This window comes from Somniosus microcephalus, chromosome 10 (genome assembly GCF_052327205.1).
Source record: "Somniosus microcephalus isolate GS21.2 chromosome 10, FLI_Smic_1.0, whole genome shotgun sequence".
Classification (NCBI taxonomy): domain Eukaryota; kingdom Metazoa; phylum Chordata; class Chondrichthyes; order Squaliformes; family Somniosidae; genus Somniosus; species Somniosus microcephalus.
Genome location: NC_140996.1, coordinates 206,308,307 through 206,325,144, shown reverse-complemented (window position 1 = coordinate 206,325,144; position 16,838 = coordinate 206,308,307). Strand labels below are relative to the sequence as shown.

The 16,838-nt window shown below is 44.2% G+C and overlaps 1 protein-coding gene across 2 annotated transcripts in view; it reads left to right on the top strand.

Moving 5' to 3' along the window:
* The window catches only part of tmem131 (transmembrane protein 131), a 251,222-nt gene extending 238,429 nt beyond the window's left edge, over nucleotides 1-12,793 (top strand). For both annotated transcript variants that reach the window (XM_085999536.1, XM_085999535.1), the window contains 2 exons: nucleotides 10,548-10,714; nucleotides 11,548-12,793. In XM_085999536.1, coding sequence (XP_085855662.1) covers nucleotides 10,548-10,714; nucleotides 11,548-11,838 — 458 coding nt within the window. In that variant the 3' untranslated portion in view covers nucleotides 11,839-12,793. The remainder of the gene's footprint in view (nucleotides 1-10,547; nucleotides 10,715-11,547) is intronic.
* Nucleotides 12,794-16,838: the final 4,045 nt, after the last annotated feature.

Sequence of the window (16,838 nt, the reverse complement as noted above, 5' to 3'; positions counted from 1 at the left end):
CAATCTGGGTGTAGTTACGCTCGGCTGAGGTTAGTGATCGTGACGCAAAGGCTATTGGCCTCTCTGAGCCGTCCGAGAATTTGTGCGACAGCACCGCTCCAATGCCGTAGGGTGACGCATCACATGCCAACCGAATTGGTAATGCCGGGTTGTAATGGGCCAATACCTCTTTCGATGTGATTAGTGTTTTGCTATTCTGGGAAGCTCGTCTACATTCGTCACTCCACTTCCATGGCACCCCAGTTTGCAGTAGGGTGTTCAGTGGGTGTAGTATTGTAGACAAATTTGGCAAGAACTTATGGTAGTAGTTTACCAGCCCGAGGAACGACCTCAGTTGTGACACATTTTCCGGTGCTGGAGCCTTGACTACTGCCTCAATGTTCTCTGGGGACTTATGTAACCCCTCTTTATCGATAACGTGGCCACAATACGAGATCTGTTTTCTAAAAAACTCGCATTTGGGGCGGTTAGCTCGGAGCCCATATTCCTGCAATCTAGTGAGCACCTGCTCCAGGTTAGCATGGTGATCACTGTCATTTTCGCCCGTGACCAGGATGTCGTCCAAATAACACTGGGTCCCTGGGATCCCTTGCAGGACTTGTTCCATTGCCCTCTGCCAAATAGCCGGAGCTGATGCTACCCTGAATACCAGCCGGTTGTATTGGTAGAGACCTTTATGGGTGTTAATTGTGAGGTATTTTTTTGATGCTTCTTCTACCTCCATTTGCAGATACGCCTGGGCCAGATCAATCTTAGTGAAGCGTTTCCCTCCAGATAGCGAGGTGAAAATATCTTCAATCCGCAGAAGTGGATATTGTACGGTGTGAAGGACCGGGTTCACTGTTACCTTAAAGTCCCCACAGATGCAAACCTTCCTTGGTTCCCTAGGCGTGCTGCTCAACGACTTTTTCATCACAGGGACGATGGGTGTAGCCCACTCGCTCCAGTCTACCTTGGACAGTACACCTGAACGTTCCAGACTCTCCAGCTCTGCTTCAACGGCTGGGCGGATCGCATAAGGTACCGGTCTGGCCTTAAAAAATTTTGGGCTTGCGTTTTCTTCAATTTTAATCGTCGCTGTCATGCCTTTTAGTGTTCCGAGTCCTTGCTGGAACACTTCTTTTCGCGTCAGTGAGGATCTTTGACAGTCGCCCAGGTGTGACGTCGTCATCCTTTTTGTCAGCCACAGTCAGTGCCTGTATGGAATGCCAATCCAGTTGTATTTTCCGGATCCATTCACGTCCCAGTAATGGTGGTCCTTCATCTTTCAATACATACAGGTCTAGTTTTGGTGTTTCCTTACCGTTATATATAACGGTCACCCTTATTTTTCCTTTGGGGTAGACTTTTTGCCCCGTGTACGTCTTCAAAATAATTTTTGTGTCTCTCAAGGGTATGTGTGAGAATAGCCGCTCGTAGTCCCGTCGGTTTATGACTGTTAGGGCTGATCCTGTGTCCGATTCCATCTTTACCTGGACTCCTGCTATCTTGAGAGTGACCCAAATGCTTCGGTGATCCTCCGTTGTGACCACATTATGTAGTTTCAGACAACTCCGTTCCCTGCTTTCGGAGTCATTATCACACTTTTGTTCGTCTGAACTATTCTCCGTCATCTTATGTACCTTCTTGTACTTTCCTTTGGTAGGTTTCTTATTGCTGGTTTTCTTTCCGGACCTGCAGACTCGTGCTATGTGTCCTACTTTTCCACACTGTCTGCACACTTTGTCTTTGAACCAGCAATCATTCTGGTCGTGTGTTGTTCTGCCGCAGCGATAGCACTTCTCTGTTCTATATGACATTTCGTTTGTGCCATATTCTTGCGGTCTCTGTTGTATCTCTGCAGCACTCCGTGCTGCTGCTTCAATGCTGAAAGCCTTTTCCAGCGTAAGGTCCTTTTCAGATAAAAGCCGTTTCTGAGTTCCTTCACTTTGAAGCCCACACACAAACGTGTCCCTTAAGGTATCTGCCAGTCCCGCTCCAAACTGGCAGTGTTTCGATAGTTTGCGCAGTTCTGTTAAATAATCAGCATTGCTTTCATCCTTATGCTGGTTCCGTTTGTGAAACTTGAATCTTTCTGCTATCAGCAACAGTGTGGGGTTTAAATGTTCCTTTAGTATCGTTACTATGTCTTCAAAACTCTCTTCCATTGGCTTCGTTGGGGTTACTAGATTTCGTAATAAACCATATGTCTTTGCACCCATTAAATTTAACAATACCGACGCTTTCTTGTCATCTGACACCTCATTTGCCTTGCAGTACACCTCTTCATTCGACATATGTAGTCCAATCTTCGACTTCATTGTCAAATGCGGTGATACTGCCACTCTTCGGCATTTTGGGTGTGGTTTAAAATGGCATCTACCGCGCTTTCCTTCCTCCCCCGCTGCTGCCAACGCCGCTCCCAGCAGTTCTCCTGGCAATGGTGGTGCCCTGTAGGTTTCGCGCGCTTCTCCTGCGCTGCTGCCAACGCCGCTCTCGGCGGTCCTCGTGGCAATGGCGGCGCCTCGCGGGTTTCTGCGCATCTCTCTCCCTCTCTCCGATGCTGCTCGGCCCCTGAACACCGGGTGCGCTCCTCTCTCTCTCTCTCTCTCTCGGCCCTTTGCTGTGCCGCTCGGTCGGGCTCTAGCCCGCCGCTATCTGGGAAGGGTCTGCGCACTACCTGTTGCCAGCCCGTTTCGCTGGACCACCTCGACTGGAAAGCCAAGCCTGGCTCTCGACAGGCTCCCCCGCAATTCTCGAGTCTCTGCTGGATGACTGGGCGATTGCCCGTGGTCGACGCCCGAGTCTCTGGCCTTGACCTCCAATCCACTGATCTCCAGGAACGAATCCTCGGGAGGTGATGGAGAGTTGCAGGTAGGTTCGAACCTGCCTCGTCGCCAATGTTGCGTCCGTGTATAATAAGACACACACTGCGGAGAACGGTACAACAGGTGTTTACTCAACGTGGCTCACACTGCAACTGATCTGTACAGATTACTACTCAGTGCTATATACAGGTGTGGTCACTGCCGGTACTGCAGTATACATGAGCTGTAAAACATAGTTCCCCCCTTAAAGGTATATACATTACAGACCTTGCCTGTTGGGAGTACATTTAAACAGGCAGGCTCTATATTGTGATACTCAGTAGTTCAAACAGTAATTTTCACACTAACATCTCGGAAGTCCCGTCCCTTTGAAAACAAACAGTTGAACTCTCAAAATCAATGTAATTTCAACTTCTATTCAGATGTCAATAGAGACGGGTGTGTTTTTGGAGCTCCGTTTGACCTGTTATCTGTCTAACTAAAACAACTGTATGATGTTTTGAAAGCATCTGTGGCCTGCTGCCAGATCCCTACCAGTTCCAGAACCTGTTGCTTAAGTACAATAGCAGCCCAGATGATCGACTCTCTGCTTTTCATACAGTTAAGTTCAGAAGCTTGTGGAGGCCTGAGGGAGGAGGAGGGGCAGAGACTATCACCCTTGAGATGTAAATGGCATCATGATGCACACCATGATGCACACAAGCACGGTGGCATAGTGGTTAGCACTGTTGCCTCACAGCATCAGAGACCCGGGTTCGAATCCGGCCTCGGGCGACTGTCTGTGTGGAGTTTGCACATTCTCCCCGTGTTTGCGTGGGTTTTCTCCGGGTGCTCCGGTTTCCTCCCACAGTCCAAAGATGTGCGGGTTAGGTTGATTGGCTATGATAAATTGACCCTTAGTGTTAGGGGGATTAAATACATGGGGTTACAGGGATAGGGTGGGATATGTGTTGGTGCAGGCTCGATGGGCCGAAATGGCCTCTATCTGCACTGTGGGGTTTCTGTGATTTCTGTGTGATTAGGGAGCTGCACAATGCAGGGAGTAAGTTCATTCTCAAATTGCAACAAATTGAATTGCTGGCTTTGGGTAAGCTGTGAAAGCGTTAGAGCATGAAGCCCGATATAAGGATGGCTTACGGGACATTCTACTTTTCCAGAGTACAGCCATGGGGATATGCAAATCCTAATTAGCAATTTAAAATGTCAATACAAAAATTAGGCTTTGTTAAAGCAAAGCTCCAGAGTCTAACTGCCGAATACTCTGAGCAGTTCTTTGTACGCTAATTTATTTATATTTTACCTTGATAGAGGAAAACATACTTGCCATATACGGAGTGGTCTCTTACTGCTCCGGAGAGATCAGAATAAATGAGCAACCTTTTGTCATTGGATAATATGCCACCGTGTTTTTGAAGTAATTGGATTTCCTGAAAATAGACTTTTTCTTTGTGATTAGTTTTTCTTTCAGTTGTGCTTTGAGGTGCTGAGTTAGAAGGTTGTGGGTCAAATTACACACTCAAATGAAATTCTAGGCTGGCATTCTAGTGTAGCGCTGAGTGAGGGCATTGCACAAATAAGATTGAATTTGATTGAATTTTTTTGAGGGGGTGACTAGGTGTGTGGATGAGGGTAACGCAGTGGATGTGGTATACATGGATTTCAGTAAGGCCTTCGATAAAGTCCCACACAGGAGACTGGTCAAGAAGGTAAGAGCCCATGGAATCCAGGGTGCCTTGGCACATTGGATACAAAACTGGCTTAGTGGCAGAAGGCAGAGGGTGATGGTCGAAGGTTGTTTTTGTGACTGGAAGCCTGTGGCCAGTGGGGTACCACAGGGATCGGTGCTGGGTCCCTTGCTGTTTGTGGTCTACATTAATGACTTGGATATGAATGTAAAGGGTATGATCAGTAAGTTCGCGGATGATACAAAAATTGGAAGGGTGGTAAATAGCGAAGAGGGTAGCCTCAGTCTGCAGGACGATATAGATGGGTTGGTCAGATGGGCGGAACAGTGGCAAATGGAATTTAACCCGGAAAAGTGCGAGGTGATGCACTTTGGGGGGACTAACAAGGCAAAGGAATACACAATGAATGGAAAGACCCTAGGCAAGACAGAGGGTCAGAGGGATCTGGGTGTGCAAGTACACAGATCCCTGAAGGCGGCGGAACAGGTGGATAAGGTGATAAAAAAGGCATATGGGATACTTGCCTTCATTAGCCGAGGCATTGAATATAAGAGCAAGGAGGTTATGATGGAGCTGTATAAAACACTGGTTAGGCCACAGCTGGAATACTGTGTGCAGTTCTGGTCGCCACACTACAGGAAGGATGTGATCGCGTTGGAGAGGGTGCAGAGGAGGTTCACCAGGATGTTACCAGGGCTGGAGCGCTTCAGCTATGAAGAGAGACTGGGCAGATTGGGTTTGTTTTCCTTGGAGCAGAGGAGGCTGAGGGGGGACATGATTGAGGTGTACAAAATTATGAGGGGCATAGATAGGATGGATGCTGAGGAGCTTTTTCCCTTAGTAGAGGGGTCAATAACTAGGGGGCATAGATTCAAGGTAAAGGGCGGGAGGTTTAGAGGGGATTTGAGAGAGAACTTTTTCACCCAGAGGGTGGTTGGAGTCTGGAACTCACTGCCTGAAAGGGTTGTGGAGGCAGAAACCCTCACAACACTTAAGAAGCATTTGGATGTGCACTTGAAATGCCATAGCATACAAGGCTACGGGCCAAATGCTGGAATATGGGATTAGATTAGACAGGGCTTGATGGCCGGCGCGGACACGATGGGCCGAAGGGCCTCTATCCGTGCTGTATTACTCTATGACTCTAAGACTTTAAACCAAGGCCCCAGCTATCTGCTGCAATACTTGAGGTGGACATTAAAGATCACCAGGCACTATTTGAAGAAGAGCAGGATGCTTTTCCTTGGTGTCCTAGACAACATTTCTCCTTCAGCCAACACCACCAAAAACAGGTCATTTTTATTTGTGAGGTCTTGCTGTGCACAAAGTGGCTGCCACATTTACCCGTGTAACAAAAGTGACTAATTCAAAGTACTTAATTGTAAGTGAAGTGCTTTAGGACCACCTTGTATGTGATAAATGATATATAAATGCAAGTCCTCTGTTGTAGCGTAGAGGAATTTTTTTTTTTTTTATTGAACTTTAATTGAAATATTGAATTGTTTCCTCTGCTCCTGGTGCCTCAGTTATAGCAGAACAAGCAGTCTGGATTCATCTGGAAATTCAGATTCTTACAAACGCCCAAACTGTCGACTAATTCTCACCAGCTATTTCTCTTGGGATCGACATGAAGTCCTGCCAGTATGAGCTTGGTAAAAGAAAGACTTGCATTTATATAGCGCCTTTCACAACCTCAGGATGTCCCAAAGCGCTTTACAGCCAATGAAGTACTTTTGAAGTGTAGTCACTGTGTTGTAATGTAGGAAATGCGGCAACCAATTTGCACACAGCAAAATATCACAAACAGCAATGTGATAATAACCAGACAATCTGTTTGTGATGTTGATTGAGGGATAAATATTGGCCAGAAACACACTGCGCTTCTTCGAATAATGCCATGAATCCTTTTACGTCACCCTGAGGGGGCAGACGGGACCTTATCCAGATTGGCCTTCATCTTTCTGCTGATGCTGGCATGTTGGAAATATAATAAGCACAATGTTTTTGTTTATTAGAATGTATGTGTGTTCACCAAAAATAGTTACTTGAATTTCAGCTAGAGGAGATTATTAATCTTTTTTTTAAAAAAAAAAAAAAAAAAATTTTTTTAAAGTATTTAGAAATATCTTTGAGGAGCTAGTCAGTAAGACAAGAAAGAGCTGCAACTACATGGGATCGGATACAAAAGAAAGGTAAACAAAGAAACCAATATTTGAACTGGAGGTAAACATAATGATTGGAAATTTACAACCCATGTAGTATCTATAAGCTTTTCAGTAAGCTATATGATGTAGATATGACACCCAACTATTCAATGTGTAAAAATGCCGACCAGGTCAATTTTACTCTTAACATTGAATTGATGAAGAAAGTGGAGTATTTACTGAAGCATGCAGTACTTAAACTGTTGTAATAATGGTTTTAGTTATTTTATAGCAATACTTTTGATGGCAATCCCTAGAAATTTATATACTAATTGTGGGTAATCATTTTAGGACTTGCAGTTGAATGTTTGTTTTGTAACGGGCATCATTTTAAAGAAAATGAGAATTATATTCTAAAGAAATTTTTTTTTAAACTACAAACACTGGCAATCTGAAACAAATACAGAAAATGCTGGAAATACACAGCAGGTCAGGCAGCATTTGTAAAGAGAAAAGACAGATTTACATTTTATTTTAAGCCTCCAGTAGAACGCCTTACTGAACGATAACTTGACTTGGCTTCTGTTTGATGCTTCAAAAAGAAAATTGGTACAGAAAAGAATCACAAAGACTAATGGGATGCTGGCCTTTATATCTCGAGGACTAGAGTACAAGGGGGTAGAAGTTATGTTGCAGCTGTACAAAGCTCTGGTGAGACCACACATGGAGTACTGTGAGCAATTCTGGGCACCACACCTTAGGAAGGATATACAGGTAGACTATCCTTTATCCGAACTTCCGAAAACCAAAACCCTCTAAAAACCGAAGGTTTTTTCGTTCAGCGTAAGTCGAGCGCACGACCCCGACCCCCACCGCCGACCCCCCTGCCGACCTCCACCCTTTCGGATAAAGGATAGTGTATCCTTTATCCGCACTTCCGAAAACCGAAATCCTCTGAAAACCGAAAGGTTTCGTTCAGCGTAAGTCGTGCGCACGACCCCGACCCCCCCCCCCCCGTCGACCCCCACCCCCGACAAATTTCCCAGACTTATAAAATACCTTCTGAAATCTGAAATTTTCCGAAAACCGAAACACGGCTGGTCCCGAGGTTTTCGGATAAAGGATAGTCTACCTGTATTGGCCTTGGAGGGAGTGCCGCGTAGGTTTACCAGAATTATGCCTGGATTCCAAGGGTTAAGTTACGAGGAGCGATTACACAAATTAGCATTGTATTCCTAGAATTTAGAAGGTTAAAGGGTGCTCTGATGGAAGTTTTCAGGATATTAAGGGGAACAGAGAGAGAGAAACTATTTCCGCTGGTTGGGGATTCTAGGACTCGGGGGCATCGTCTAATAATTAGTGCCAGACCTTTCAGGAGTGAAATTATTAAACACTTCTACACACAAAGGGTTGTAGAAGTTTGGAACACTCTTCTGCAAATGGCAATTGATGATAGATCAGTTAATTTTAAATCAGTGATTGATAGCTTTTTGTTAACCAAAGATATTAAGGGATATGGGCCAAAGGTGGGTATATGGAGTTAGATTGCAGATCAGCCATGATCTCATTAAATGGCAGAACAGGCTCGAGGGGCTGAATGGCCTACTCCTGTTCCTATGCAAGCCGATTAAATTTTAAAGAATAGGAGTGGAAAGAAGTGAATCCAATCAAAAAAAAAAAAATGTTTACAAAAGCAAAATATCGCGGATGGTGGAAATCTGAAATATAAATAGGAAGCACTCAACAGGTCAGGCAGCATCTGTGGAGAGAGAAAGAGTTGACGTTTCAGGCTGATGACCTTTCATCAGAACTGGAAGTTAGAGATTTAACAGCTGCATGTAATAAACAATGAAAGTGGGCTTTTACTTCACAATGAAGGAAAGTCCACCTTTCAAGCTGAGTCACATGCAGACTCAGCGTCCGCTAACTTGATAAATATATAAATAGTGCAAGTAGAGTGGCCGAAGAGAGCTTAAAAAAAAATGAGTGCAGAATGCTGTTTATGGACATAGCTGCCTAGTGCATAATGTTATGGACACGTACAAATTTCTAAAACTAACCACTGAAGTAATGAGTAGAACACTTGACTCTCATCCACTTCATTTCTCACTCTGGTCTGATACTAAAATTAGCTTGAGGTGTTTCATGTGGCCATAATAGCTGTTCAATTCAATGACCGGACAAGGTATTGTCTGTAGTTCTGTGCATGTACAGCAAAATAGAAACTAGTGTTTGGTTGGTTTTTATAGATCATATTTGATAATTCTTAATAGATACATCTAAAGCATTTCTTCAGAGTAATTACAGAAACCATATGGTAGGATGTGACATAGTAATATTCCGATCAGCCTATATAATAAATGTAACAGCTTTGTTTTAAAGACACTGCAGATGCTGGGTTATGCGCTCGGGTCCGTGGAGTAGGACTTGAACCCACGATCTTTAGACTCCGAGGCGAGAGAGTGCTACTCGCTGATCCCAGGCTGACACCACATCATACAATTGACTAATCACCAGGCCCAGCATCATGCAGGAGCAGGGGGTACTGCTCAACGCCCAACACCCTTGTAGAGGATGGTGTGCATGGGATGCTTCTACACAGAGGTTCCCTAATGGACAGAGTCGGGTTATAAGAGTGAGTGTCCATGCTTCTGTAGGGAAAATGTTCTACCTTATAAAGCTGTTTTATTCCCTGCCCCTAAATGTAAGCAGGCGAGACGGCAAATGTAAACGTGACTTTTGGGGATGGGGGACATTGGGTGCGCTCCGAGACCCCTGTACGTGACAGCAATGTCCTTTTTCCTTGTACAGACCTTTCCTGGTGACCTCGGCAAAAGCCTACGGGCGGAATGGACCCAGCACATTCGTTGGGTAACTGATAGTTAGATGAAGTACAGGAAACCGACGGGACTGGCATGATGCTGATCTATGAAAACTTCCGGACAGACCAGCGCTAATGTTGAAGGATACGGAGGTTTTCATCTCCGTATCTGACAACAAACACTGTTGCTTAGCAACAGCTTGTAAACAGTCGGCCTGTACCTTGGAAGCATCTCTAGCTTAGCAACAGCTTCAGAGAGGCATTCCAGAGACTGACTGTTTTTATAAAAAAAAAAAAAATGCTAGGAGAAGGAGAAGAAAAAAAACCTAACAAAACGGCTGCTGATTTCTGCCGCTAGATCGAGGTTTCCGGCCATACAACCTCCGGATAAACCAAAGTTTCCTGTAGGATGGGAGGAGGCTCGGTGGAGCATAAACACTGGCATGTTTTTGTAAATTTATAATTCTGTGCATGAAGCCATCTTTGTTTTTTTTTAAAGTGCATACTCTAAAATAACTTGAAGTTCAGGAAGGGGGATGGGCTAGCACAGAGGTGTGACAAGCAGATTGTGCTGGTCAGATAGAGAGCTATGTGTAATGCAAGGTATCTATCACTTGTCACCACAGCATTGCTTCTGGTTGGTCGGCTGCATCAGAAGGGAAGATTTAACTGTAGAATTGCTGCAGAGAGTCTTTCTATGTCCTTGTATATATTGTAAGTGTCCATAACTATAGTGATCTTTTAAAATAGCCTTTCTGGTTGAGAAAGCGCTCCATAAAGCAGATTAACTATTTTTTGCATTCCGCTTATTGTCCCAGCAGTGAGCCAATAAAAGTTTAATTTGGCATGACTTAAGATGCGATACTAAATTTTGTGAACTAATTTCTATTAAGTCAAAGTGATTAATGTTTTGTCAATGATTAAGGTAGTAGACCTGTGCTGAAAACATTAGGTAGGGGAGTACAAATGATAATTTGTGTGTTTGATATTAGCTGCCCATATATCCCAATTGAGTGAATTCCAGTCCATTCCCCTATGCATTTTAATGATGGAGGTAATTGATATACATTGTTATTCAATTCTATTTTAGAGGTCTTCAGCCCTCATGTACTCTCGAGAGCAACCTTTAACAATCAGGAAGTTGCCCAGAATTGGGCCGATTACAGTTCTGCTCCATCTACATCCATTTGGGATACATCAACTGATGCTCGCAATACCTGGCCAACTAGCACCGTCTCTCCAACTCATTCAACTTCAGTAAGTAATGCTGTTCAAGAAATGGCACGAAATGTCAGTACGATGGTAACGTTTGTATAAATGAAGAATGTACAGTAGGTGCAAGTTCAGGTTTATTCCACAAATATAAGCAATAATTAATTAATCAACAGGGGAAGGGAGGTTCTGAAGATTTTAATCAAATAGATATTTGCTTTTTGTACGTTCTATGTAAAAACGACTAGCATCATTTTTGCAATTTTCAGAGGGAAATTAATGCTTTGCAAAGATCTTTCATTTCAACCCCCTCACCAACTCCTTCCCATGCCCAATAGTTTCCGATAACATGGAATGCGTGGTGGGAAATGTGAAAGCATTTAACAAATGAGTTTAATCAACAAGTAAAGGGAATTGATTGAGAAAGTTGACACTTCATGTCAGAAGAGTGGGGGAAAAAAAGACATGCATTTATCGCTTCCTGCTGAGTATTAAATCCAAGGTTGTTATAGAAGCTTAACAGTAAAGACTGACATGAGTTCTGCGTCTTCCCTTATCGACAAATCTGCCAGTGGCAGGCATCCACATTGTGATGGTCGCAGTTGTCAAATACTTCCTTTGTTGATTTACTTGGAGCTCATACAGTGCCTGAAAATGAAGCATAATGCTGGAAGTGTTTTACATTTTTCTCCGCTGCCTGCTACTGGATAATAAATAGCAGGTCATCTGCAGAGTGCATCAATTTTTATATTTCCTGGTATGGCTTTTGTTAGTTGTGCATTAGCGTTTTCTTGCTCATGTAACCAGTGCCAAAGATAGTGCCATCTACATCTTTAATAACTTAACATGAACTTGCATCTTTTTCTCCTCACCTTTAGTCGATCCTTTTGGGTAACTCCACCAGCAGCCTTTGGTCCACCACTCCTTTCAGCAATCCGATTTGGTCCACTAGTCGGGACAACAGCCTGCCCTTCACCACTCCAACAAGCAACAACTCAATGGCAAGTGTCGATCTCGTAGGAGGAGAAAACCCAGCCCCTGGCCTCATAGAAGACCTTGGCCGAATGTTTGATCCTTGGAAGAATCTTGACAATATTTGGCGACCCACTCCTGGAAGACGAAGCTCCGATCCCTGGTCGAATAATTCTAACTTTCCTCATGAGAACTAACGTGCAAGTGTCCACAGCTGTGGGTGATGCACAGAACCTGACTACAAGCACAGTATGACACTGCTTAAAGCGTGAAATATTGATCAAGCTGAGCCTGTAGTCCAGAAACCCTTCACTCAAGTTCCTTTGCACAACTCCAGTAGATGTTGAATTGGAGTCGCACAAAGAAATTTGTGAGCGAGTGTTCCTGGTATAGGGATCCAGTTCTCAGCCATAACTAATCACTATTTTCGCTTCCTGCCACACGATTATGATTCATATCTGCTATAAACAGTTCCTCAATCCTGACTGTAATTATGGTTTGTATGAGATTTCTGTTACAGTTGTAACAGAAAGGCTTTGTTCGTTCATGTATTCAAGTTTAAAAAAGAAAATCACTGAAGTATTTGGTCATCTTCCTATGTTCAGTGAAATACATCTTAAATTTATTTTCAGTTTGGAGAATAAAAGGGAACAAGACGTAAGAATTTTATGCGCATCCCTTTTGTATTACATCCATATAAAGCATTGTGACGTGTTTTTAAGATAATGGAGAAAGGTTTCTCTCCCAGTATTAAGTTCAAGTTCCTCTGTTTTTGTGAGAAAAAGAATTAATGGAACCCTTTGTTTTTAAAATGCAAAGTGGACGTTTTAGAAATGGGAATGTGTTGGTAAGCGATAGGTTATAATTATGTATCCAGCATTTTGGCTTTCATTTGTATTTAAAAGGGCAACAAAATCGTCAAGATTATGGCAGAGCATATTGAGGAAGAAAGCTGTAATCACAGTTTCTTTAGTTTTCCTTTTCTGTCATCATAATGTGCTTCACAATGTGTGCTGATCGCTGTTTACTCTGGCTGGAGCACGCCGACCCAAAGTTTATGGAGGCAACGAGATCCCCCTTTGTGTTCTTTGATTGAAACACGATTCTCTGGGTTGTACTTTTTGAGATAAATAAAGTTTTTCAGAAACTGAATTTTGTTATTCCACATTACTTGATTTAAAAATGAATGGGAATGCTCTTGTGTCTGTGCAGTCATCGCGTTAACTCGGCCAAATTAGCACTGTGCAGGCTTTCAGCACCACCTCCTGGTGAAATGGTAGAACTAAACTTTTCAGTCGCACTTTTCCCACATCTGTTCATCCTCCACATACAAGGCCCTGTACTGTCTTTCAAATGGGATGGGGGGATATCACAGGACATGTCTTTTTTAAGAACCACCCCTTCAGATATCATTATAGACTGCATGACCTGCTTCAATCTGTGCTGTACAGAAGGCCTTGTTCTATAATCCCTCCTCTCTCTCTTTTCTCCCCACCCCCTGCTGCCCCCCCAGTAGATCTTTGTCCACTGCCGTTAACCGTAGTGTTATCCGGTGCGTCACAAAGCAAAACGTTCTTTCCACATTTAGTCAACATTCACTCACTGGCTTAGAACATGTTCTTACAGATTTTTAAGATTTGTTCTGTGGATTTAGTTTTGTCATTGGTTCTGAGTGCTGTTTTCCTTCGTCTGTCCAAATGTACATCCTCTGGTATTCTTGCTCCACCTTGGTCTCGTCTCGTGTGCATCAGCCCATGCCAGCGACTGGATTCAAACATTGCCAACACTGCCTTCTTCCATCGTATGATTTCCTGCCGTGCACAGTTTGCTTCAGACTCGCTTGAAAGATCCATTGTGAGCAGGTGAAATGTTGGAAGTGATCTCTGAAGGAAACGATAATGTCATTTACTATTTGAAGCCTCTGGTTTCTGACCATGCTACGGAATTACTTTGTCAACACTTTTGACTTCGTGACGTTAAATCTTCCCCACCAATTCACATCATGCGTCTTTGTGAATTGGTATTAAAGTAGCCGTACAAACATACAAAAATGATGGACAGGGAAAGCCCAGCTGGTCCATTGAGACCTGGTGTAACTTTAGCACAACGTGATCGCCATTGCCCCCATCCCCAACACATGCCAGCCACACAATCTCCTGGGAGAGCCATAAAAAACTGTAGGCCAATTTATGGAGGAAAAAAAAAATTAGGATATTTCCAGCTCCCAAAGGCAATCTTAAGTTACAGGAGACCATGGTGACCAGAAGAGATGTCCCCCCAATACCCCACCTACCCCGTGTACGCTGTGATGTCCGCCACAAGGTTAGGAACTCAACCAGCTCCCTTTTGAATGTTTGCAGCAATGCCAACGCTCGCTGTATGAGCCAGCAACTTGTTCCAAAATTTGACAACTCTGTGAAAACCTGTCCTTTTGGTGCAAGATCAACTTGATACGGGACTTCTTTCCAAATATGGCCAGTATCAATCGATCTCGCACTGAGGATGCCTTTTGACTGCACCCCCAAGTGCTTTCAGGAAGCTCATCCTCTGCTTTTGCCTCCAAGTTAGTCTTCAATGTTGCCTTTGTAGTATTGATCGCACAGCTCCAGTTTGTGTGGTCTGGATGCCATGGTGATTTCAACAACTTCATCTTGTAGCATAATAGATGCATTGATTTGACTATTGCACGTAGAAAGGAAAATTGGGTGGCATGTGGTTCCATGGTGTGTTGAAAAAAACATAGAAGATAGGAGTAGACCATTCGGCCCTTCGAGCCTGCTCCGCCATTCAACGAGATCATGGCTGATCATCCAAACCCTAGCACCTGGTCCCTACACCGACAGCCATCCCACCCAAGCCCTATCCCTGTAACCCCACGTATTTAATCCCCCCTAACATTAAGGGCCAATTTTTTTTTTTATCATGGCCAATCAACCTAACCCGCACATCTTTGGACTGTGGGAGGAAACCGGAGCACCCGAAGGAAACCCACGCAAACACGGGGAGAATGTGCAAACTCCACACAGACAGTCACCCGAAGCCGGATTTGAACCCGGGTCCCTGGCGCTGTGAGGCAACAGTGCTAACCACTATGCCACCGTGCTGCCCTAAGGAAGCTGTTGTTTGAACACTCAACATGTATGGCCAATGTAGAGCAACAATCAACAAAGCCAATAGAATATTGATTATATAGCCAGAACAGTAGAAAACAACTCTGAGGAAGTCACGAGTTTAGTGTTCTGATCAGCAAGACACAAGGGAGATGTTCAAGTGCAGAAAAGAACCATGAGGCTGATCCCTAGTGTTCGAGGTCTGAGTTATGAGGAACTAGGGGGGAAAAATTCGGTATCGGCCGGGCGCAAAGTTTAGCACCCAGCGCTAATTATCGTCTCCGACTGCAAAATTTGCCTCTATTGCCCCTGGAAGTGATTTGAGTGCTAAATTGGGCACTACACACCTCTAAGGTGCAAACGTCAGGGAGCAAGGCGCTATTGAAGGTCAGGCGATGCCAATTACCATGGAAGCCAGACAGACTGGTGCCGTCCAGTTCTTAAAGGGGAGGGGCCATCTTGCTGGCCAGCCACACCCTGCTCATTGCAGCCTTGAATCTCGACCTGGAGAGACCACAAAAGCAATTGTGTTGGAAGCACTAATGGATAGGCCCAGGGAAAGAGCTCGGCGCTTAGGAACCTCAAAAGTGGTGCTGAGGGCCAAAACTCCTTAAGACAGTGTTAAAACCAAAAATTTTGCTGACAACAAAAGGCAGGAAGCGCTCCCCTTCCCGACTTGAAAACGTTCCCCGCTACCTGTTGTTCTTAGCGGCAGGCGCTAAGGCAGGGGGCGCGACTCAATATCCGGACGGGGACGCTGCCGGGGCGTTGCACGCTTGACTGACGTCACAATCTGCAGGCGCAGGAGATCATGGTGGTAGTGTTTAGCGCCGCCGTAATTTCACAAGTGGTGCTACAATCGCCCCATTAGCGCTCCCCCCGGAGGCGCTAACCAACTGCATTTTTCCCACTTCAGCTTTTCATCTGTGAACGGAGGTAATCTTCGTTATAAAGTGGTTGAGCACTGTTGCTAATTTGATTCCGAGTTGCGTGAGTAGCGGATATAGTCTGAAATCTTGGGTCCTGTGCTTGCTTGGTGAAATGCAGGCCCCTCGGCACCCATACCGTTGTATGAGTGCTAAGGTTTAGAGTCCTCATAGGGAGGGGGATGTGTAACAGGAAAGGTCTCGGGCACTTGGGTAGGAGTGGAGCATGCTGTTCCTCATTCTCCACTACAATAATGAATAGAGGGATTCCCCATAGAAAGCCCCAATGTGCTACTTCCTGTCTTGTTTAGGTATGTTAAATAATGTACCTTCAACCTGTGCAGGGAGACAGAGGAAGGGGAAGCAAGGATAGAAGCAATAAACAGGAAGGAGAAAAGCAAAAGTGGCAGTCAGAGAAATTAAGGGTTTAAATCAAACATGGCCACAGTAAATAATAATTCTAAAAGGTCCAAGAGTGTTTATAAAAATTTTTTTAAAAAAGCCTGATGGCTTTGTGTCTTAATGAGAGCAGCATTCGTAATAAGGTGGATGAATTAGCTGTGCAAATAGATGTAAACGGATATGATATAATTGGGATTGCGGAGACATGGCTCCAGGGTGACCAAGGCTGGGAATTCAACATCCGGGGTATTCAATATTCAGGAAAGACGGGCAAAAAGGATAAGGAGGTGGGGTAGCATTGCTGGTTAAAGAGGAGATTAACACGATAGTAAGGAAGGATATTAGCTCTGATGATGTGGAATCTGTATGGGTAGAGCTGAGAAATACCAAGGGGCAAAAAACATTAGTGGGAGTTGTATACAGACCCCCAAACAGTAATGCTGAGGTTGGGGATGGCATTAAATGGGAAATTAGAGACGCATGCAATAAGGGCACAGCAGTTATCATGGGTGACTTTAATCTACATATAGATTGGGCTAACCAAATTAGTAACAATACAGTGGAGGAGGAATTCCTAGAGTGTATATGGGATGGTTTCCTGGACCAATATGTTGAGGAACCAACTAGAGATCAGGCCATCTTGGACTGGGTATTATGTAATGAGAAAGGATTCATTAGCAATCTTGTTGTGCATGGCCCCTTGGGGTGGAGCGATCATCATATGATAGAATTCTTCATTAAGATGGAGAGTGAAGTAGT